A 22,869-nucleotide genomic window follows, 5' to 3' on the forward strand; every position below is an offset into this window, starting at 1 on the left:
GACTGCAGTGTGATGTGCGTCTACGTAGATTTGAAATATCATAAACTATTTTTGTAAGGGACCAAATATGCCATTCTGCCACAGGTGGGGAACAAAATAAAACATGCAGACCAAGAGGGCTGGGGTCTGTGCAGAGGTTTTGCTCTGAATATCTTCTTATTGCAATAAGGAGAAAGTGAAAAGAACCGTTTTGCCTGAGCAGCAAATAAGATCTGTGTGGTTATTTAATCACTAATTTGCTGCGTTTCCTACACAGGAATGGGAACAGTTGAAAGATGCAGAAATACTGCATGGTATTTTTTGGCACAAATCCTTCTAGCCATGGAAGGCTGAACCATTGCAGTGCCCTGCAGCAGGGGAGGCTGGGAGGAGCACAAACCGAGCTCCCCAGAGCTTGAGGCTCATCAGGGGAGAAGACGGGATTGTGAGTGAGCTGGTGGAGCGTGACCCATTGGTCTGCAGAGTTACTAACCAGAAAGTCCGTGAAGTTTGGGCACAGGAGCTTAATCCCTGCCTCTGGTTCCTTGATCCTTAGGTTGGTCCCCCTCATACAATGTCTGTAGCTGGGGTTATGAATTTCACCCACAGTGAGAGAGATCTGTAACAGGAATCTGCCTGATGCCATTATGTGCACGCTGCAGTAATGTAACTCTGTGGCTGAACTTTTAAATCATAAAATATTTAGTCAATAGAGAGAAACATCAGGCTTGCAAAGGTCATTAACAATGACCATAGGCTTAGCCTGGACCTGCAGCAGCTTGAGTGGGATTCACAGATGGTATTTGTATGCATACCTGATTTCTAAAGCAGTAGCTACAATTAAGAACAGCTTTTTAATACAGTGTAAAGTAACCTAGATTTTGCTGTCTTTGTACTCCTGATACATACATGGTAATGTGCTCTAGTCACACGGGCATTGTTCTCTGCTAGAGACCAAACTTAATTTTTAAGACCATTTGTAATACAACCTATCAAAAACTCAAACAACTTGGTGTAAAACTTACAAACTGTATTTGTCCCAGAAATGATCCTGCTTTCAGCACATACCCAGCGTACACCCTTCTGGGACAAATTGACAAATAGTGTTTGGGAATGAAATCCTATTGAAGTCAAGTGCTGAATTTAGCTCTTCTGGTTTTAAATATTCTTGGTGTTGAGGGGGTATTTTTGTAGGGGGGGAAATATTATTTTGGAGACATTATTGCCTTGTCATAGTATCATAGCACAATTTGTGCAATAGATTGCAGAAATCCAGTGCCCCCCTGCGTTTTGCTGCTTGCATAAATGGTCCTGTATCCCAGGGACAGCAGCCTGAACTGATTCGATCCAGTTTCCTGCTCCTGGCAAAAGCCCACTTTGGAGTGCTGCTGTTTGAAACCATTGTAGGCAGAATTTTGCTGAGTTCTACTCTTCAGTTGTTGATTAGAGGACTCAGGAAGAAATTGAAGAACAAATCAAGGAGACGAGAGAGGAGGAAACTATCAAGGAATGTAACTGTTACAGATCAGTAGCTGAGGAGGAAATAACCTTTTGAAGTAAAATCTTTTCTTCCCTGGCTCTACACCAGAGAAACGTACAATTAATGCCCTGCATTCTGAAGATACTGCAGATTGGGTAGTGGTGGCTGTGTTTGAGTACCCTGTGGACAGATGCTGAATGCAGTGAACCGCTGTGAATGCGGGGAGGGGGAATGCTAACCTGTGAAGGGCCCTATTCTGTGTGGTGTTGAGTGCCCTGAACTCTGACTGAAGTCAGAGCAGGGCAGGCACTCAACACTTCACAGAATTGGGTCCATAATGTTCAGTCCCTTTTGGAAATTTCTGCAAGGTTTTGTGACTCATAAACACTTTGTTCTCATAACAATGGGAAACCGAGAATGTTGGCACAGGTCTGCCTGTGAGCATCTTTAGAAAGGAGAGCATTGATGACATTAGTATAATGGAATTTGATATGGTTACATGTATTCTTCTTATGTTCATAGTACTCAACTGATGACAAAGTGATTCCTGGTAAGTTCACTTAAGGAATTGCCCCGTTCAGAATATCCACCTGCAAATGCCTCCCTTTAAATTCAACATCTAACATCCTGTTTTTTGTTCTGGTCTTGGCTTGGAGCATTTGTGGGGGATCCTAGAGGGGAGAAAAACAACATCTTCTGTGGTGGTTTAAGAGCAGATTTAAAAGGAAGATCATTAAAAATGTAAAAGAATATGACGAAGGAAATGAGATACACACAAGCTGCCTCCTTTTCTGCTTATGTCACAGCTGTGCTGACAGTCCTTCTGTTTGCTTCTTTAGCTAAATCGGGGATAGATCCAAAGAAGGTGCAACATTAGCCAGGTGGAAGGTAAAATAATTACATTCCCAGGGGCTGCAAAAGTTCTGTCACACAATCATGCCTTCTGGCAGGAGACATTAGGACTGGATTTCAGTCACTTTAGCATCTCGTGATCAATAGCTCACTGCTATTGTCCTAAAAATCAATCAGAAGATAGTATTACACTGCTGTGCACATATGTTAGTGAGTTCTAATAGTATCCTGTTTACCATATCAGAATCCACTTTAAGAGGTGGGAATGCTTGTGTGTGCTTGTACAACTCATAGATAAAATACCGTATATTGTTCTTGGGTGCATATGTTAATTGGCTCTTGCTTGGTGTGTTTTTTAATGTCGACGTAGATGGGCTAATTTTTCCTTTGAATAAATGTCTGCAGGGAAGAACTTCAGGCACCAGACACTTTCCCTTGGGGTGCAGTGTGACTTAACGGATAGCGTACTGAATTGGGACTCAGGAGACCTGGGTTCTATTCCTGGCTCTGCCACTGACCTACAGGGTAACCTCAAGCAAATCACTTCCTCTTTGCCTCAGTTTTGCCATCTGTAAAATGAGTATAATGATACCACCTTTTTGTAAAGTGCTTTGAGATCTACTGACAAAAACTGCTATATAAGAGCTAGATATTATTATTCCCTTGGCAGTGGCCTGGGTCTGTATCAGAATGCCAAGGATCACCCTTTCCTGGTCTCTCCTTGCCTCACCCCCTTATCACAGCCACCAGGATTGGGATAGGGGTTGTGCAGTGATGTTCCTTAAGCCTGTTGGTAGAGCTCTGTGTCGCATTGCAGATATCTGGGGCTAGATTCCTTGCTGGCATAAACAGGGATGCAGCTTTGAACCTGCAATGGAGTTGCTTACTCTAGTGATGAATTTTGGCCCCTGGGCTCTACATTTAAAGTCCTAATGTCTCACTTGCTCCACCGGTCAAGAGAGTGCAATACCACCACAGTATTCCCACCCCTCTCTGGCCAGGGAGCAAGAGCCCTGGACCAACCATTCAACTCTGGTTTGCTGCATGGCAGTCAAAAAGTACTCCCATTAGGCAGCTGGGCTGAGTATGAATTTTCATTAATTTCTGCGGGATAAATGTGTTCTGATTACAGGACTACAAACCAAAGTACAACTTAGAATACTGTGTTTCTGTCAAATGAAAATGAAAAAACAAATTTGAGGTGGTAGGGGTTTTTTCTTGTTGTTGTTTTTTCGGTGTGTTTGGTTTTTTGTTTTGTTTTTTAAATTAAAATTTAGGTGGGTAGTCTGTAGTGTGAAGAGGTTTAGTAGCTTTGGGTTGTTTTTATTAAAGCGTTGCTGCTTAGTCATCCATCTGTTTATTCAAGAGGTCAGAGGGTCATTTTTTAAAACCTTCCCTAAATCAGTACGGCACAAAATCCTATGGTTTATTGATGTAGGCCCCAGTTCAGCATGGTACTCAAGCCCGTACCTGACTCCAAGCATGTGGGTAGTTCTATTTGACTTCATTGAGATTATTCACATGCTTAAAGTACTTACATACCTAGCTGAACCAGGGTCTTGTAGATCACGCTACTGCAAGGTGCTGAGTACCCTTAACTCTCATTGACTTCAGTGGGAATTGAGGGCGCTCAGCACCTCACAGGGATTTGGCCTATACCACCTTGAATATATGTAGCACTGAAGACTAAGAAGCAATAACAGTAAGGGATAGGGTTTTTGTCCTGAAGGGCTTTATCTGTATGGACACAAATAGGGCTTTCAAATGTTGTGACTTGTCAGCAAAATTTCACCTTTTGTTTTAATAAAGTCTTAAGTGAGATTTAAAGATTTGTTCTTGACTTTTTTCCCCCAAAAAAGAAGTCTTGGATAATGGTTGGAGAACCTGTGATTCATATGCCTGTAGTGTTTGTTTTATTTACCCATTTATTCCTAGATCTCCTGTCACCGTTATAGGTAGGTGCTTTCCGTACCATCTAGTTTTCATTCTCAACTCACTTGTTGGCTCAACAAGTGATTTGGGGTCCCATGGGGAAATTGCCTTCAGTAACCACTGAACCAGAAAGAAAGGGGGGAAATTCATAAAGAAAAGATTAAAGGGAAATATTCAAGTCCCACGTGGATTTTGATCCGTGTTCATAGAATCTAAACATCTAGTCCATCTTCCTGCTAACATAGGGTTGTGTGCTGTTATAAATTTTACAAATGGTTTTATTCTAGTTTTTAAAATATTCCAAGCATCTGGGCTTATGCTTAGGGCCTGCCAAATTTATGGTCCACTTTGGTCAATTTAATGGTTATAGGATTTTAAAAATCATAAATTTTCTTATTTCAGTTATATAAATCTGAAATTTAACGGTGTTGTAATTGTAGGGACCCTGCTCCCAAAAGGAGTTGGGGCGGGGGGGGGTCACAAGGTTACTGGAGAGCTGGGCAGCTGGAGAGCTGTGGCTACTGGCCAGGAGCAGCGCAGAAGTAAGGACAGCAAGATATGGTATTGCCACCCTTACTTCTGCGCTGTTACCTGCAGAGCTGGGTCCTCAGTCAGCAGCCGCCACTCTCTAACCACCCAGCTCTGAAGGCAGCAGTGCAGAAGTAAGGGTGGTAATACCATATCATGCCGTCCTTACTTCTGCGCTGCTGCTGGCTGTGGCTCTGCCTTCAGAGCTGGGTGTCCAGCCAGCAACCTCTGCTCTCTAGCCATCTAGCTCTGAAGGCAACACAGAAGTAAGGGTAGCAATACCACATGCCCCTAAAATAGCCTTGTGACCCCCTTACAACTCCCTTTTGGGTCAGGACCCCCAGTTTGGGAGATGCTGGTCTCCTCCCGTGAAATCTGTATCGTATAGGGTAAAAGCACACACAAGACCAGACTTCACGGTCCGTGACATGTTTTTCATGGCCATGAATTTGGACAGCCCTACTCATGCTGATTCCCTGGGAAGACAATTCTACAGTCACTTAGAGCTTCATGTCAAGAAGTGTTTCAAAACTGTTGGGTTTTTTGTTTTGTTTAGGTACCGGAAGTGGTTCCCTTTCTCATGCTATCATCAGGACAGTGGCTCCAACAGGGCATCTGTACACAGTCGAGTTCCACCAACAGAGGGCAGAGAAGGCGAAGGAGGAGTTCCAGGAGCATAAAGTAGAACACCTGGTTACAGTGAAGAATCAGGATGTCTGTAAAAACGGGTTTGGGGTCTCGAATGTTGCAGATGCAGTGTTCCTAGACATTCCGTCACCGTGGGAAGCTATAGGACATGCAAAATCAGCATTAAAAATTGAAGGTATCTTCTCTTGTGTACATCGATCTGTATTTGTGTGGGCATGGGGTGCATGGTTTCTGCCTTTGAGCCTACATGTTAGGGGTATCCCCATTCTGTTGTGTGATCTCCATTCTGATGTCAAGTGTGGTTTTCTTTTTCTCAGACTACAAAAAAGTCTTCACATTTACAGAGAAAGATTTAGCAGAAGAAAAACAACGTTCTCCCACAGGTTTCTGTGACAGCTGCTGCAGCTGTCATGTGCCACATATAAAAAGCTTTTGAACCTCTGTCAAGCATATTCTAACAGTTCCAAGAGTGTGTGGGAAGAACTAGTAACATAACTGACGAAAGCAAATCTCTGACATTTCACTGAAAAGGTGCGTGTGGTTTTGGGTCGGAGAGATTCAATAAACAGCACGTATATAATCCCTGGAGAGAAGTGGTTTTACTTAAGCATGCTCACTTACTTTCTTTCTCTATCCTACCCCTTTAGAGTTGGTGGGAATTTTGTCATGACGTCAATGAGAGTGGGACCCTAGGGCTTTTCTTCATGGGAAAATTTTACCTGTTACACTGGTACAGTTATACTGATATAAGCTCCTGCATGAACACTCTTATTCTGGTATAAGCAATATAACGTAAACTGAATAAAGCCACTGTTATACTGGAATAAGTGTATTAGACCAGTCTTTGTTGGTTTACAGCAGCAGTTCTCAACCCGTGGGCTGCTTGTAGCCAAATCAGCACACAGCTGCGGCCCATGTGACATCCTCAGGGCTATACAAGTGGTGTAAATATATTGTGTGGATGCGGCCCACATAACAGATAGAGAGCTGCATGTGCTGCCCACAATGGTAAATAGGTTGAGAACCACTGGTTTACAGTCACACCTTAGCTTATAACAAAAAAAACCATTCCTGTGTAGACAAGGCCTTGGATGAGTTGTGATGTCCTTACCAAATGCTCTAGTTTAGCCACAGAGAGAGTTCTCCTAATCAAGAGTCTGTTCCTGCACAATGCAGAGCACCCCTTGCTAGAGCCCTGATTCAGCAAGGGACTTAGTTGATCACATGCTGAAGTCCATTTCTGTTCATTAAGGCACAGAAAAATGTGTCTAATTTGAGGTACGTTCTTAGGTCACATTTAAGGCAAGGGGACTTTAGCATGTACTTAAAATTCAGCACATGTTAAGAACCTGGCTGATTCAGGGCCTATGTGTGGAGTTCCCTCAGCTGCCACTGAAAAATTTCTAACAGTTTGCCAAAAGCAACATAGACTTTAAAATTACAAACAAACAAACAAACAAAATCCCATAGTGTCCTGTGCTTGCAAGGGTTACAGCTGTATTCATAGCTGCTTCCAGTGTCTGCTGAGAGAGAAACTAATTCACACTGCGCTGTGTAATGCCCTTCCCATGCTCAAATTATCTAATCCAGTGAGCATAATACTCAGCTGACCCCTCGGTTCAGATGAAGGAGCTGCATTGCGCAGTACAACTTGAATTATTTAGCCAGTATATGTTGAGACTGCTAAGTAGCCATGCTTGAGCCTTTCTAGGCTTAGAATCCTTGGAACATTCCAGGGTTTGAGATCCTGGAAAGCTGATTTATTTATGTAGATCTGGAGCTATGCCTTATTGCGTGCTGTAATGTAGCATCCACTTACCCCGTGCAAAGTAGAAAAAATGTCATGTGGTTGCTTATAGGTTTCTGTGTATTACATACCAGTAGAAAGGCAAAATTGTCAATCCCCATTTGTAGTTAGGATCATTGTAAACAAACCACAGTACCTGAGAACTGACAGTGCTCTAAAGGTATGTCTATACAGCACACTAAGCCTGGATCAGTGGCGTCTGGGCTTGTGGACTCGGTGTTTCTAAGCCCGCTCTTGAGTGTCCAAACTGCTTTGTAAACTTGGGTTTACAGTTGTGGGACCTGGGTTTCTCATCCATGCTAATGTGTGCATGCTGCACTATGCAGACCTTCTGACTTGGGTCTGTAGCTTGTGCTACGTCCACACTGGCAGGGCTTGGACTTGAGGCACAGCAATACTTAGGCTCTGACACCATTTCCCCACCCCCCACAATGTTCTAGGAGCCAGGTCCTGAGCGTTTGCTGACCTGAGGCAGACTGATTTGTGTGTGGATGGAACGGGGGCTGGGACTCAAACCTGAATCCGAGCCCAGACTTAGTGTGCAGTGTAAACATACCTTAAGACTCATCATTTGGGTTTTGTGCCAGCTTGTTGTGCTGAAGATTGATTTATGCTGCAATATGAAGTAGCTTTTCCATTATCAGTGATGAAAATCTATTACTTTTGTGGGTATAGTACAACTAGAAACAATGGTGATTATTTATATATTTTGGAAAGCTAAAAAGTGCTAGCAAGGTGAGTGACAACCCCCAACAGAATATTTGAAGGTGCCTTTTGTTTGGCTGATTTCACATAATCAAAAGCTATTCTGCAGTGGGAATACTGGGTACACTTTAGAGTCTTTACTCACCTAAACTCTCAGTGATGAGCTGAAGGTAATGATCATTAGAGAAAATGCATTCCCACACATCCCTCCCTATGTGTGGTCACATATAAGCTATTCATAAAGGAGATTTTATTCTAAGTAAGATTGTCACAATGCATAATATAAAAATTACAACAATGCTGTTGGATACTAGTCATTTTATTTCTTAAAGTCTTAAGAACATATGCTTAAAATGAAGACTGGAATAAGCAGACAACTCTTGGACAACACCATTTTCTGGTCTCCTCCTTAAAAAAACAAAACACAACAAAAACAGGTTTCAGAGTAACAGCCGTGTTAGTCTGTATTCGCAAAAAGAAAAGGAGTATTTGTGGCACCTTAGAGACTAACCAATTTATTTGAGCATAAGCTTTCGTGAGCTACAGCTCACTTCATCGGATGCATAGATCTTCTGTATTTTCCACAGTATGCATCCAATGAAGTGAGCTGTAGCTCACAAAAGCTTATGCTCAAATAAATTGGTTAGTCTCTAAGGTGCCACAAGTACTCCTTTTCTTACAACAAAAACAGTATTTGTAATAAAAATAATACTCTCCTAGATAAGAGCTAACTTTTAGAGTACATGGTCAACAAAGCCTTAAGTATTTATTTTTCCTCCTCTACTCAGTCCCAAGCTCTAAATATCTGTAGTTCATTATTTTCATAGGCTGAAGGTTAATAGTCTTGTTTAAAGGATACATTTATCACTCATGATTGTCCTGGCCTCCCAATTAAAGCACTGCTATATTGTAGAGAGCTCAGAGGATAAAATGGCCAGTGGGTTTGTGGCTCGAAGGCCCTTATTTGTTGTTAATGGTGGGCTCTGTGCCCATTCAGACTCCTCTGCACCTTAGCTACATCCTTCTCACTTTTCATACTTTCAGCAAAAAACATTGCCTTCTAATATCTCAGTGACTCAGCAGTGCGTCACTGCCGTCTTGCTTCCATTCCCAGATCTGTGCTCTTTTCTTGGCAGCATCTGCTGATTGATGGTTTTTCACAGTAATGGCGGCTGTTCACAGTGTCTGACCTTGATTTTTGGCAAAGATCTTATTAACTTCTTCAGGCTGAATCAAAAAAACAAAGCTAGAAATCTGTCACTATAGCGCCATAATTTAACAAAAATAACCTGATTGTATATAGTTCCTAGATATTCTGGAACTCGTTACTTACAGAAAATTAACAGCTGAATAGTGTTGAACCAAAGCTTTCTAATATTAATTTCCCAACCTCCTTTCCCTCCATCGTAAATGTTATCCAGTGCTTTCAAGGCTGCAGAAGACTAGACAGAAGCTTGCTTCTATAATTGTGTTCATGCAGACTTTTAAATTTTCTTGTAATGATGCATGCAAAGTGCAGCTGTATGTTCAGTGGGTTTTACTCAAGATCCTTGTCTTATAAACCAATTGTTGAGGCTGCTTAGATCAATAGTCTCAGTACTGAACTTATAGAAACAATCCCTTTTTTTGTGTGTGTGTGCGTGCAGTGTTAACCCTTTTATCCAGACTTTCTGCTTCAACTTAAATGTCGTACACCCATTAATTAAAAGAGAGAAAATTGCACAGTTACTCTTAAGATATCGACTGAGGCAGATGACACAGTGTTAGCAGGTTAGCCTATTGTGGTGCTTGGCCAGGGCAGGTAATTGGTCCACTGAGGTTATGCCTTGTCAGTGAAAGGTTCCTCTGAAAGTCTTCCTCTGAGGGCTTATGTCTGTTCCTCTACCTAAAATACAGTACAACTCCGATGCTCTGCACTTCATCAGAGTATTCTTTCTTTTTCTTCCCAAGAACTTTGTTTTCTTTGTTCAAAATAGGTTTAAAACAGGGCTTTTGCTCCTATTTTTCCCCAGCACGACAATATAGAATGTTGTGTTGTAATCATTGTCTGTGAGGCCAAATTATTCTCTCAGACAGCATCTATAAAAATATTACATAATCCCTCCCAACAGGCCTGTGAGGAGGGTAAGGAATTATCTGCACTGGGCTTACCTCAGCTTTCAGTTTTAAAGAACCTTCAGTGTACATTGTTTCCACCATGCGAAAGGTTTCACTGACTTTCTTTCCTAAGCCTCATAGATTATTCATGGTCCCCTGCCTACAGCCATCTAGGGTTGGCCAAGGGAGAAGTGAAAACCATGCCATGGGTTTTTCCCAATTTGGGAGTTGGTGAGGAAGACTCCTGACCAGACTGTGGTGGGGAGAAGAACTCATTTACGTAAGGACTGATGCTAATAGTAGTAGGGTTTGCTGCAAGCTCCCTCCCAGCTGGTCACCTGCAATTGAGCTGATTCCTCTACTGGGCAGTCACTGTGAACTTGAGTCACAGAGGACTTGTCTACACTGGTTAACCTCAAGTTGATTACTTGCCAATTAACTAGAGGTTGCTAACATGTTTTTACAGGCTAGTACAGACACTCTTGGCCATTATAAATACTGAAGACCTTGTCATTGTGGTATCTGAGCACCTTGCAGTCTTTTATGGGTTTATAATCATAGCACCCCTGTGAAGTAGGGAAATGCTGTTATCCCCATTCTACAGATGGGGAACTGAGGCACAGAGCACCTAAAAGACTTGCACAGGGTCACACAGAGAGTCTGTGGCAGGGCAGGGAATTAAATCTAGCAGACAAGCACCCTAACTGGAAGACCATCCTCCCCCAGGGCACGCTTTCGTCGCCACATAAGTTTGTTCCAGGATCAACTACAAACATTGCTCCCTGGAATAAACCTTTGTAGAGGGTCAGAGCTAGCCTTTGCAAATGTGTTAGCTGCCTTGAATTAAACAGCAATCTATTAACTTGAGGTTAAAAAACCATATAAACAAAGCCACAGGGGGGAGGCTGTAGTGTGAGAGGCTATATGGTCTAGTGGGTCAGGCACAGGATGGAGAACAAGAGTCTCCTGCATTCTACTCCTAGCTGTGACACAGCCTTCCTCTTTGGCCCTGGTCAAGTCCTATAGCCTTCCGGCCTTAGTTACCCCATTTGTAAAACAGGTATTCTACACACTTCACAGGGATGTTGTGACACTTAGTGATTACAAAGCCCTACATAAGCGCTCAGATTCAGCAGACTCCACATACAGCCCCACAGTAGGTGGGAGCCTCACAGCAGCGCCAATCCCACAGCTGTGGACGTTTCTTAAAATACAGGTAACTATGTACGAACCACAGGCCCAAGCAGTTGAGCTATGCTGCTCCTACAGCAGGAAACGGGGATGGAACAAACCTGAAATACCCCCCCACACAACCCCTCAGGCCAGCCTTGCACACAGTGGTGCAATAACAGCTGACTCTTATCCAGTGCCTTTGGGGAATGCACCCACCCCCAAAAAATATTAAAGCCAGGTCTGCGGAAAATTATACATAAAACTCTAGTTAACAGGCTGGCAAATGATTCAGTGAATATTTTCTGAAGCAAGAGATCTTTCATTTTCTCTGACAGCCGGACCCTCTAATTTCATTGCATCACCCGCGTGCACACTTGCTTAAAGGACATCCTGTCCCGCATTGGAAATGCCATATTTTTAGTGTCCTACTAGCACAGAGTAAATGCCATAGTGATGCTTTTCTGTGACACTGCTGCCTTGCCCCCACAAGCTATTGGTGCCTGGTTTGTTTGTGTTTCTGGGATCCTTGTAATTTAACGTTCTTATTGTGACACTACACTGAAATCCCAAAACACTGTGAATTTTGTTCTTTTTTCCTAAGAAAAATAAAATGACATATTGCGTCTCCTACATCACAGAATCACTTTCAAAGTTCAGAATAATTGGCCCCTTCATGTGGAACTTAATGGTGCTTTGCTAACTCCAGATGCTCTGCTCATAATCTTGCAGAACACATCAGTGACAAACCAACCTAGTAGAGCTCCTATATCTAGAAGAGAGAACCTGCAAAAGACAAGAGTGCATACTTTGTGTTTATATTATGTATCCTTTTGAATATTAAATGTGCATTAGAATTCTTGTGAAAGGGAGGGAGGGCATTGCCAGTTTTTCTTTTTTAACTGGGGCAATATCTAGAAATACCAGCTCAGAATTTTAGCAAAATTCCTCTTGACTGCAAGGAGATGTTCATCATTGCTCAGGCAAATAACCAAGAGCCAAATTCTGCTCTGCTCTATTTCAGTGTAAATTTGGAATTACTCTTGAAGTCAGCAGAGTTACTCTAAGTTTTCACTTAAGTGACCGAGAACAGACATTGGCCCTTACAAAGGATGTCAGGATGTGTCCCTTCATTATTAATTAGATGTCTGTCCAGTGCTTTGAACGTACAAAGCACTATGCAGGTGTCAAGTATTATCTCTTACCCCCACCCCCTTTTTGTATCTCTCTCTCTCTAATCTTTCCAACCTGAGCTGTGCTTTGACTTCTGTAAACTCTCAATCCCCTACTTATTTATAGTGGCAGCCAGCCACCCTATGGGCTCATCCCCAGCCTACAGCCTCGTGAGATTTAACCTTTGCGTTAAACATTTCCAACAAATTCACTACCTGTAACATGAAGGGGGGGGCGCTTTCATACAGATTCATTATTCTCTTTCCCTCAGCTGTAGTACTTGTCAGATGCATTATACATGAATAAACATACATTTTTAGACAGCGCCTCAGATCAAAAAGCTCACACAGATTCCCAATGTGAGCAGGATTAATCTCAGATAATTACTCTATCAATTTATGATGACACACAGATCTCATTAAACAAATTTAGTAGCAGTAGATTTTCTCAAAGGAAAGCACTCAAATGAGCCAAACTCAGTTACGAAGTTTCAGCTTTTGGGTCCAGTCCACCCCGGTTGTTCAGAATCAGAGCAGTGTGCATGCAAGCGAATGGGGAGCCTGTGTCTTTACTCCATTTATGAAGGACTCCTCAACGTGGCAGAACAAAGTAAAGCAAAGTCCAGTCTCTTAAACTCTAAATGCCTCCCTGTTTAAAGGACAACAGGGCTCATAAGAACTGTGAATGCTGGAAACTAGATTTACATCTTTTATGACAACTGTAATGTACCCAGTGTTGCATAGCTGATAATCCAAAGGGTATGACGCACAATGCAACCCACTGTCGGGGGAGTTCAAAACTATCCATCCCCAGCACTTCCATAACTTGATGTGGCGGGGGAAGCCTTTCGACCTCTGTCCTATCAGCAAGCCTCATTTCCTTTCTTAAGCTGAGCCAGTTTTCAGATGAGCAGTTATGTGTCTCAAGCGCCAGTGTTTTCCCTACTGCAGAAATACCACGTCAATCAGACCTTCTCAGTCTTTCATATTGTTTCCCTCCACCCCTCAAATCTCTTATTTGCTTGCAGAATGGTAGCCTAAATCCCTTCCAGCCTTTCACTAAGCTCCACTGAACTCCCCCTAAGCAAGTCCAACATCATAAAAGTCAAATCTGTCCTGCTGGCTGGTCTGTACAGGAAAAAGTATGTGGGACCCTTCTCCCAACTGGTAGAAGACTTAAAGCAAGATGCTTTGTGGTTACTGCACCTAGGCTTCTTTTTAGGTGTATTATCGGGTACACCTTCTATTTAATAACAAGAGGACACAGGTAATCCAAAATAGGTAGAAAAACTGAAAACAACACACAGGTTCTTATACCACCTTCATGACTGTAATATCTGCACGCCTTCCCATAGTGCACTAAGCAATGTGACCCTTGTTCTGCACTTCCCTTCTGCATGTTATCTTAGTTACTTCAAACACGTTCTTCCTTTACCACCAGGTGGTTTGAACACACGATTTGTGTAATCCCCCTGCTCTCTAAACAGTCTAGCGTGTGGGCGGTCAGTGTTTGTTTTGGTAATCATGACCAAATTTGGTATAGACATTCTGTGGTCAGCTAACCACCCCAGGAAACAAAAATGCATGTTGTTGTGGTTTCAAGGATTGATAAGAATTGCCAGTGACCAGGGTTGCAACAGCTGCTTGCAGGCTTCATCTTTTTGGCAAGTAATGTGGATTTGTGTATCTAAAGCCATCGTGAAATCTTCGGAGTCCAAATAAATCAGCAGAATCTTTACTATAAATGTAAAGCACTTTTGCTTTGTTGCTTAAACCACCAAAAAAGAAAAGACTGAATGAAGCACTAGTAGAACACGGATTTCTCTGCAACTTCTTTCTCTGAAGACAAAGAGTTGATTGTGAAATGACATTTAACTAAGTTAGACACTTGTTTGGTTTCCTACACAATGAGAATGTAATGTCTTTCTTTACAACATGCATATATCATACTAGCTTTCTAATTATATAACAGAAATTCCCCTCCCAGCTTCTCCTCTTTGCAGTAATGTCTACAAAGACTAGTTGTCTTCCCCCCCAACCCCAAAAAACTCCTGTCCGCTTCAGAGTAATTTTGATTGCCACGCAGGTTAATCCATATAACATCTTGTTTCATTGGTATTAGCTGTATGGATGTGCAACTAAATTGCAATCATCAGTTTTTGTGGATTACACAGCATCCCAAAGTCACTTTTGCAGGTGATTATTTGATTTGTTTTTTTTAATTGTGACTTCGGGGAATTGCTTGACAAAAGGCTGCTTTGTTTTGAAGATGTGTGATAAGTACCATTGACAAGGAAGACTCTATTAGAAGGCTAAAATAAAATCCAATCTGAAACCTATTTACTGCAGAATGGATTAATGGTCACGGAAAGAATTCTCCCCCAATTACCATCCGGCACATCATTGCTGCACAGTGACCGGGGCATTACAGCAGCTCTTGCATTCAAACCTGACACGGTCTTTTTTTAGATCTGTAGCTTTAAAAACAAAAAAAAAAAAGTCATAAACCAGTCCTTGTGTGGGACCAGTTTAGCCTCTATTTTTAGCAGGATGCTTTGCTGTCAAATACTTGGGTTCTTTAACTGCTTACATAACTGTGCTTAGGAGGTTTGCCTGGATTAGTAGACGTGGCGCATGAGAGAGAGAGAGAGATGGGAAGGAATGCAAAGCAGATCGATATACATCTGAAAATATTATAGCTTCAGCTTTTGTGTTCTTCCATCATTCCTCTCCCCCGATATAAATTTTCAGGAAGGTCAGTTGCATCATGGGACATTACATTATGGGTGAGACCACATGACCTGGATTTATGGTAGACAGTGTCTCTATAATTCTTTGATCTTATTTGGCTGTGGCTTTTTTAGAGTAAATCTGAATCGTTCTATTCCCAGCTGTAAAGGTGACATTGGGGCTAATGAAAAGATGGGGAGAGGGGCTAAAAATACTCAGTATTTAAAAGCAAAGGCTGGGGGGTGCTTCAATGGGAAGGAAAGTAACAGTATATAATTTGAAGTCTTGTCTTGTAGTGCAAAGGTTTTGATGCATATGCCATGAAGCTGCCTGATCTAACAATCAGTAAGCCCACACAGGGTTGCCTTTTACAATGTGTTTTGAATTTAATACTCAGGAGACACGAGAAGAGCTTGCTTGACTAGAAGGGTGAAGCTTTAATAACACTCCATCTATGGACTAGAGATTACTTTATTCTGTCTACACATACCATCTCTGTCTCAAATAAACACAGCCAGTTTTGTGTGTGTGTGTGTGTGCTTGTATTATAAAGGCAATGCTGTAATGTGGAGCAGAGTTAGAAACTAACTTTCATCTTGTGCATGAGTTAACTTCAGTTTAGTGCATCAGTCCAGGGGTCATATGTGTTGATTCCAAGAAAATTCAGCAGTCTGAAGTGATCAGCTCTACAGCCGAACCATGAATTAAAATAATGGACAAGTGTGTATTCCAAAAATGGATTAATCTGTCATCATATTTGTACTTATAAAGTGGGCTGAAGCATCTTGTAAAATCATCTTGTTAGTCTCTAAGGTGCCACAAGTCCTCCTTTTCTTTTTTGTGAATACAGACTAACACGGCTGCTACTCTGAAACCTGTCATTTTTATGTTGACTTTTTAAATGGCATAGTTATCTCCTTGGAGATCTTTATCTCTTAGGCATATTCGGTCTTTTAATTATGTATTTGCACTGTACTAAGAGTTATGCTTTGCATAACTGAGAGAATTTGGCTAAGATTAATTAAGTTGTTGTTTTCCTCTCTCCCACGCTGCCTATCTTATTTTGTAGGTGGACGCATCTGCTCCTTCTCCCCTTGCATTGAACAAGTTCAAAGAACCTGCCTGGCTATGGAAGAACATGGTTTTACTGAGATTAACACTTTGGAAATTCTGCTTCGAGTATACAATGTTAGGACAATTAGCTTGCAAATCCCTGACCTTGGAAAAGCAGCCGAGGATAATTCTAGCACTGGGTTTGACAGCAGCAACCAATCAAATCAAGGTGGCTTATATGGTATTCTGCAGCAGGGAACTGCCCAGTTTAAAAGTGGTGTGCCACTCAAGGAAATGGTGGGTCATACTGGATATCTGACCTTTGCTACTAAAAGTCTATTTTAGCATACTTTGGGTTTGTTTGTTTTTTAAGGTCATCCAAACTTTTACTCGTCAGGGAATTCCATATATAGTCAGATCCATTTGGAATATGCTTTGTTTAAATAACACATGAGCACTAACCAGCCCAGCATAGACAGAAAGTTGAAGGTCTGGAACAGCACTCTGTTTCTGTCAGAGAGGAAAGATAAATTAATAGCTAATGGCAATTCATTGGAATTTGCAAAATAAAGCCACTTGCTGATAAGTTTTGTTTAAAATTGTCTGTTTTCTTTTTACTTTTTGCAATCCTTTCTTGATTTCCCCACCCTCATCAGACACTGTTTGGGGGGTTTTGTTTGGTTGGTTGGTTTTTGCTTAAGTTATTTAGTATTTATGTCATTCTTTGGATCTTTGGAAAGATCCTCATTGACTCATTTTAGATGCTGAAGTTGTGAGCTCAGACAGCAGTCACATTGAGCAGTCACAGAACGGGTGTTTCCCTGGAACAGTATTTGGCTGCACAGAAGATTATTTGCAGTGTGTTCAAGAACATGGTTTCTTTCTCCCATCCCAAACTGGCATCTAGTAATCAGATAGATTATACTGAAGTCTCACAAGCATGGTAACTGTTGGATCTGGTTTATAAGAATATATTGGGAACATCATTATAGAGGCTTCAGCCACGGTGGCTCATTCATACTAAAATCTTACGATTGAGCAGCTGCTTTCACTTTTTGTAAGTCATGTGTTTTAATGTTACTTAAACACCACTTTGTAAGCAATGTGTCTGAGTTCTGTTGTTTTTTGTTTTTTACTTGACCCTGCTACAACTGAATGATGGAAAAATCACGACTGGCAGGATTTATCTCTTAATAAATTGTAACAGTGATGTAAATGTAGTAAAATCATAAATCTTCATTAGCAGTAATTTACTAGACCACTTATTATTTGGTCTCTTATATAAAGCTGGTTGGTGTGGTTGATCTATTTTGAACCTCAGATTAAATTTTGTATTTACGGATTTAAAATTATTGTACATATTTCTGAGACTCTACATGCCTCTTTCCTTTTTTTTTTAATAAAGTATCTATTATGTTCTTCTCAGCCATGGTAATATCTCTCTGCTCATTGCTTCCCTGTATGTTGTATTTTCTGCAAAACAAAATACATTGGTCCATGCTGGGCATGTTCTTTTTATATTGCAAACTGCTGTATGAACATTTGAACCCGGTTTCTCTGTGTTCTTGACAAAAATAAACAAAGCTAAGCTTTTAACGTGTCACAGCAGAACACTAATCTGTAATGGTTAAAGAAAGTTCAACCAACCAGGACAGCACAGATAAACGGTTGAGCAGATTAAAGGCAGAAAGCAAGTCTGTTTAATTCAATCTGTTGTAAGAAGTTCTACAGATGTAGCTTTCCTCCTGAAATGATATGATTCTATTCTCTATGAATGTTAATGGCCTTGGAGGAAGCAGTAGGTGGGTTGCTATACCATTCGCTTAGATATGTAGTTATAGAGTGAGTGAGTCTGTGTGCGTTTTTAAACGCAGAGCTATTGAAGTAATGCTCAGGACCTAACTTAAACCAGAAAAGACCAGAGAAATGCCAAGTTAAGACTGCCAGCCTGTCCTTACCCTACCTTGTTGAGCAGAGGTAGTGCTGGGTCTCTGAACAGTGACAAGGTTTACATTCCACGTGTGCTGAAATACCTGGGACCGACAGGGTGAGTTAAGAATGGGATTCTAGGATCCAAATTATTTCTTTGATACAGATATTTTTAATGACTTAACATTTAAATTAGAACAAAAAAGGAAAAAGCCAAGTTTCAGTCCCACAAGCAGACTTGAAATGGAAATACTGAAGGCCCTTATAGAGTGACAACCAAGCTTGGCTCTGTTATATCCTGATCCAAAGTCCCTTGAAGTCAACCATAGTCTTGACATAGACTTTACAGATCATTGATTTGGTCCCATATTGAAGAAGAGCAAATATTCCAGCAGAGGAGAATGATCTTCTCTACCTTTAAGGTGCTCTAATGGTAAAAGGCCTTTGTGTTTCAGATACCAACCACATTAATTCTTGGAAAGCCAGGTCCAGCCCCATATCCCTTCCTGCTGTCCTTTATGCTGAAGGAAGTAGAGAGAATTCAGCATAGCTTCCACTGATAAGGGGCTGTGTAACTGGATATCCGCTGTGCAGCGAGGAACATCCCTAATTTAAACACCTTTATGATCTCCCTTATTATAAACTTCTTTTAACACTCAGTGCTGCCAAAGCTATGTCCAGCCTCCTGTTCTGGGTAAGTCTGACTGGTGTCACCTTGTTTATGTCCCACACATTGTGGCTCTGATGTCCATTTTGAATCCATTTTTAGTCTTCTGTCTAAAACGAAAGGTGTGTTCATTCCTCGTCTCCCGCTCCACAATTCTGACCAGTTCAGGTGGGCGCGAGCAGCACCTGCACTTCGTGCGCTGATTGTCAGAGGCGCTACTTCAGTTCGCGTTGTTGAACTTTTATATTGCAGTAGCATCTAATAGCCACAACCAGCTTGGTATCCATTAGGCTGGGTGCTGTGCAAATATATGATGACAGTCCTGTCCCAAAAAGCTCCCAGTCTAGGAGATGGGAAGTACCAAGTTGAGGAGATGAACAGGTGGGATGGGGTAGCTTGGGGCATATGGGGTAACAAATATAACAGCATGGGCACTGTATTATTATTATTTTGGTATAATAATGGTAATGTCAGTCATGGAGCAGGACCCCACCGTGCAATTCTTTGCCAGCGATCACAGCTCATCGCCTGCCTAGCTGTTATCATGTAAGTGCAAGTTAGCTTTTAATGTCTTTGCTGTAGACAATATGATCGTAAAAGCCCTTTAACTGTCTTGAAGGGGGACAGGGCAGCACAAAGTTAGTCAATATTCTTCCCCTGCCCGCAGCAAGCAGTGTACTTCTTCAAGGAGCATTCTTCTCCTCTGGGTCATGCAAGGGTGGTTTTCAGAGGGGCTGTGCACGCGAGGCTCCCCATTGACGTCAGTAAGAGCCGCAGGGCCTCTGAAAAATCAGGCCATGTGTTCATTTGTTTTAAAAAAAAAAAAAAAAAAAAGACTGATTCTGCTGTTGCTGCACTTGGAGCACCAGTCGTGGAAGACTGTAGGCCAGGGATGGTGACAGCAAGTTGTGCAGATGTTTCACAAATCCAGTGTATTGCATTTCTGATTATACCGAAGTGCTGACAAACCAGGCCTGGGATACTGCTTGTGTTCTCCTGCAGCCACTGGATTGTAGCAGCTGCTTCCGATCACTTGCTGTGGTGACAAAAGATGACGTTAGGCTTCCTTCTTCTTTAGTAATGGGCAGCGCTTAAAAGGCAGATAGATAAAGGGTAGGATTTTCATAAGCATTCACCAGTGGCCTAACTCGGCTCCCGTTGAAGCCAACAGTAGTGTTAGTTGCAGCGGGCATTTAAAAAATGTATCCACTTTTCAGGAACTAGATAAAGAGAAAAGATAATAGAGGAGAATGGGAGAGACATTGCAGTAGAACTATAAGACTGCAACACTGTACACACAAATGTGGCAAGTCAAATAAGGGGGGTAGGAGGGACACCACAACAGAAAGGTCTATGTATGCATCAGAGGGAAATGGTTCTTCTGTCTCAACAAGGAGAGCATTTAAATGGATCTGGTCACTTGTTTGCTTTTAAATAATTGTTTTGTTCAAGTTTCAGAAAAAAGAAGCCAGATTGTGTTATTTCCTTTCTCTGTACGTAATTTCTTCTGATTGGAATTAGTCTGTGTTAGTATGAACGTAGGGAACAAATGAATCGTCCATGAAGCTGGTTTAAAAATAACACTGATGAATACCCAGTGGGCGTCATAGGCAGCCCTTACCTTCACCTATGACGCAGTATCCTTTTGTTGACAATATCAGCATGTAACGCTGTTCTTCTGATTTCCATTGGAAAATGGTTTCGAATTTTTAGATTAACTCTATGAGAAACCTGTAAAAATAATTACAGGGACAAGCTGAAAACACTGAAGTGTGATGATTCCCTAAATAGTTAAGTAACTTCATATGCAGAATGAACACATGCTGGCTGGTTGCTTGGACGGAATGCCTGTTGCGGATGTCATAACTGCACCTCCTTGCAACTGCGCTCTCCCTTCCCAACATTGCCTGCCATGAGCTTGTCTTCAAGCAGAGGGTTGGCAGGAATGTGCTTCTAGCACATGTGAGGTCCAAGGTGCTGCTCCTAGGTTTCGCAGGTGATTGATACAGTGCAATCTGTTTCTTTGGCAGCCACAAGTGCTCTCCTCTTCCTTTCATCTGCTGTCCAGGTGGGGGTTGGGATGTCGTTTGACATGCAAGCGTCAATGTGTCTACTTGTAAAGACTCAGCTGGCACTGCTGTTGGAGAGTAGAGCACCTGCAGAGAAGATGGCACTTGCAGCGTTAGCAAGGTTCCCTGTCTGAATCCATCTGCAGTGGGCTAGCTTTTATACACCCTTGTGAAAATGGCATGCCACCTTGGCAACAAGCATAGTGTTATCCAAAGGGATAGTCATCTATGCACATCCCAAAATACATGTTTGGTCTTGGCTTGACCAGAATTTAAAGGTGCATTGCAAGATCATGTAAACTAAACACATTTTAAAAGCCTAGTGTAGCCAGGCAGTGTTGATTTTAATACATGTTAAGTTGATCGAGTTGTAACTTAGGTTCTCTTTTGGTTTTATCTAGCGTAGGACATGCTAAAGGGCAATGAGCTTTGCCTTGACTAGAGATTAGAAGATGTTAGATCAAGCTAGCAAACTAGAGAAAAATGTAGCCTAGACAAACCTACTGTAAGGTGAGTTTCAGAGTAGCAGCCGTGTTAATCTGTATCTGCAAAAAGAACAGGAGTACTTGTGGCACCTTAGAGACTAGGCTGGAAAACCATACTCATGGAGTAGTTATCAATGGTTTATAATTGAGCTGGAAGGCCACATTGAGAGGGGTCCCACAAGGATCTGCCCTGGGTCCAGTTCTATTCAATATCTTCATAAATGATTCAGATAATGGCATAGATAATGCACTTAAAGTCTGTGGATAATACCAGGTTGGGAGGGGTTGCAAGCATTTTGAAGGATAGGATTAGAATTGAAAATGATCTTGACAAACTGGAGAAATGGTCTGAAAGACATAGGATGAAATTCAATAAGGACAAATGCAAAGTACTACACATAAGGAAGAATAATCAGTTGCACAAATACTAAATGAGAAATTAATGCCCAGGAAGGAGTAGTGCAGAAAAGGATCTGGGGATTATAGTGGATCACAAACTAAATATAAGCCAATAATATAATACTGTCACCGAAAAAAAAGGGGAACATAATTCTTCCATTCTACTCAGTTCTGGCCACCACATTTCAGGAAAGATGTTGACAAACGAGAAAGTCCATAGGAGAGCATTAAAAATTATTAAAGATCTAGAAAACAGGATCTACAAGGAAAGATTGAAAAAATGGGTTTGTTTAGGCAGAAGAAGAGAAGACTAAGTGGGGACAGGATAACAGTCTTCAAGTATGTAAAAGGTTGTTATAAGAGAAAGCTGATAAATTGTTCTCCTTAAACCCCGAGGACAGGACAAGAAGCAATGGGCTTAAATTGCAACAAAGGAGATTTCAGTTAGACATTAGGAAAAACTTCCTAACTATAAGGGTGGTTAAGCACTGAAACAAATTACCTAGGGAGGTTGTGGAATCTCCGTCATTGGAGGTTTGTAAAAACAAGTTAGATAAACACCTGTCAAGGATGGTCTAAATAATTCTTAGCCCTGCCTCAGTGCTGGGGACTGGACTAGGTGACCTATTAAGGTCTATTCCAGTCCTACATTTCTGTGATCAACACACCTTTAAACCCTAGGCTAGACCATGTCTGCACTAGCAAACTAGCCATGATTCTCTACCAGTGGTAGAAATGCTGGAAGTATGTAGTGTGTCATGACTTACGGGTCTCAAACCTGGGTCTGTAGGAGCAGCCATGCTCTAACCCCCCATTTGCTCTAACCCCCCCTCCATGCGGATGCTCACTTATCTCAGATCCATGAAGCCTAGTTGCAGTTTGAGGCTCCACCCCTGCAATCGTATTGGCCGAGCCCGAGAGTAGCTGATTAGCCTGCTGGCCCTACTTAAGCCAGCAGCAGGAACAGGAAGCTGCCTGAACAACTGGGCTCCATACTGTTCTGGATTTTGTTCTTTCCTGGCTTGATTTCCGGACCCTGAATGACTCCTGGCATGTGATTCATGGTTCTGACCTCCAATTTGTCTCCTGCTTCTGACCTGTTGGTATCCTGACCCAGCTGACTCCTGTCCTGTGATTGTGGATTCTGACTATTAGGTCTAGCTGCCC

The 22,869-nt window shown here is 41.8% G+C and overlaps 1 protein-coding gene across 3 annotated transcripts in view; it reads left to right on the top strand.

The window, feature by feature from the left end:
- Positions 1-17,553, top strand: part of TRMT61A (tRNA methyltransferase 61A) — a 37,050-nt gene extending 19,497 nt beyond the window's left edge. For all 3 annotated transcript variants that reach the window (XM_073349754.1, XM_073349753.1, XM_073349752.1), the window contains exons 3-4: positions 5,328-5,594; positions 16,170-17,553. In XM_073349754.1, coding sequence (XP_073205855.1) covers positions 5,328-5,594; positions 16,170-16,498 — 596 coding nt within the window. In that variant the 3' untranslated portion in view covers positions 16,499-17,553. The remainder of the gene's footprint in view (positions 1-5,327; positions 5,595-16,169) is intronic.
- Positions 17,554-22,869: the final 5,316 nt, after the last annotated feature.

This window comes from Lepidochelys kempii, chromosome 6 (assembly GCF_965140265.1).
Source record: "Lepidochelys kempii isolate rLepKem1 chromosome 6, rLepKem1.hap2, whole genome shotgun sequence".
NCBI lineage: Eukaryota > Metazoa > Chordata > Testudines > Cheloniidae > Lepidochelys > Lepidochelys kempii.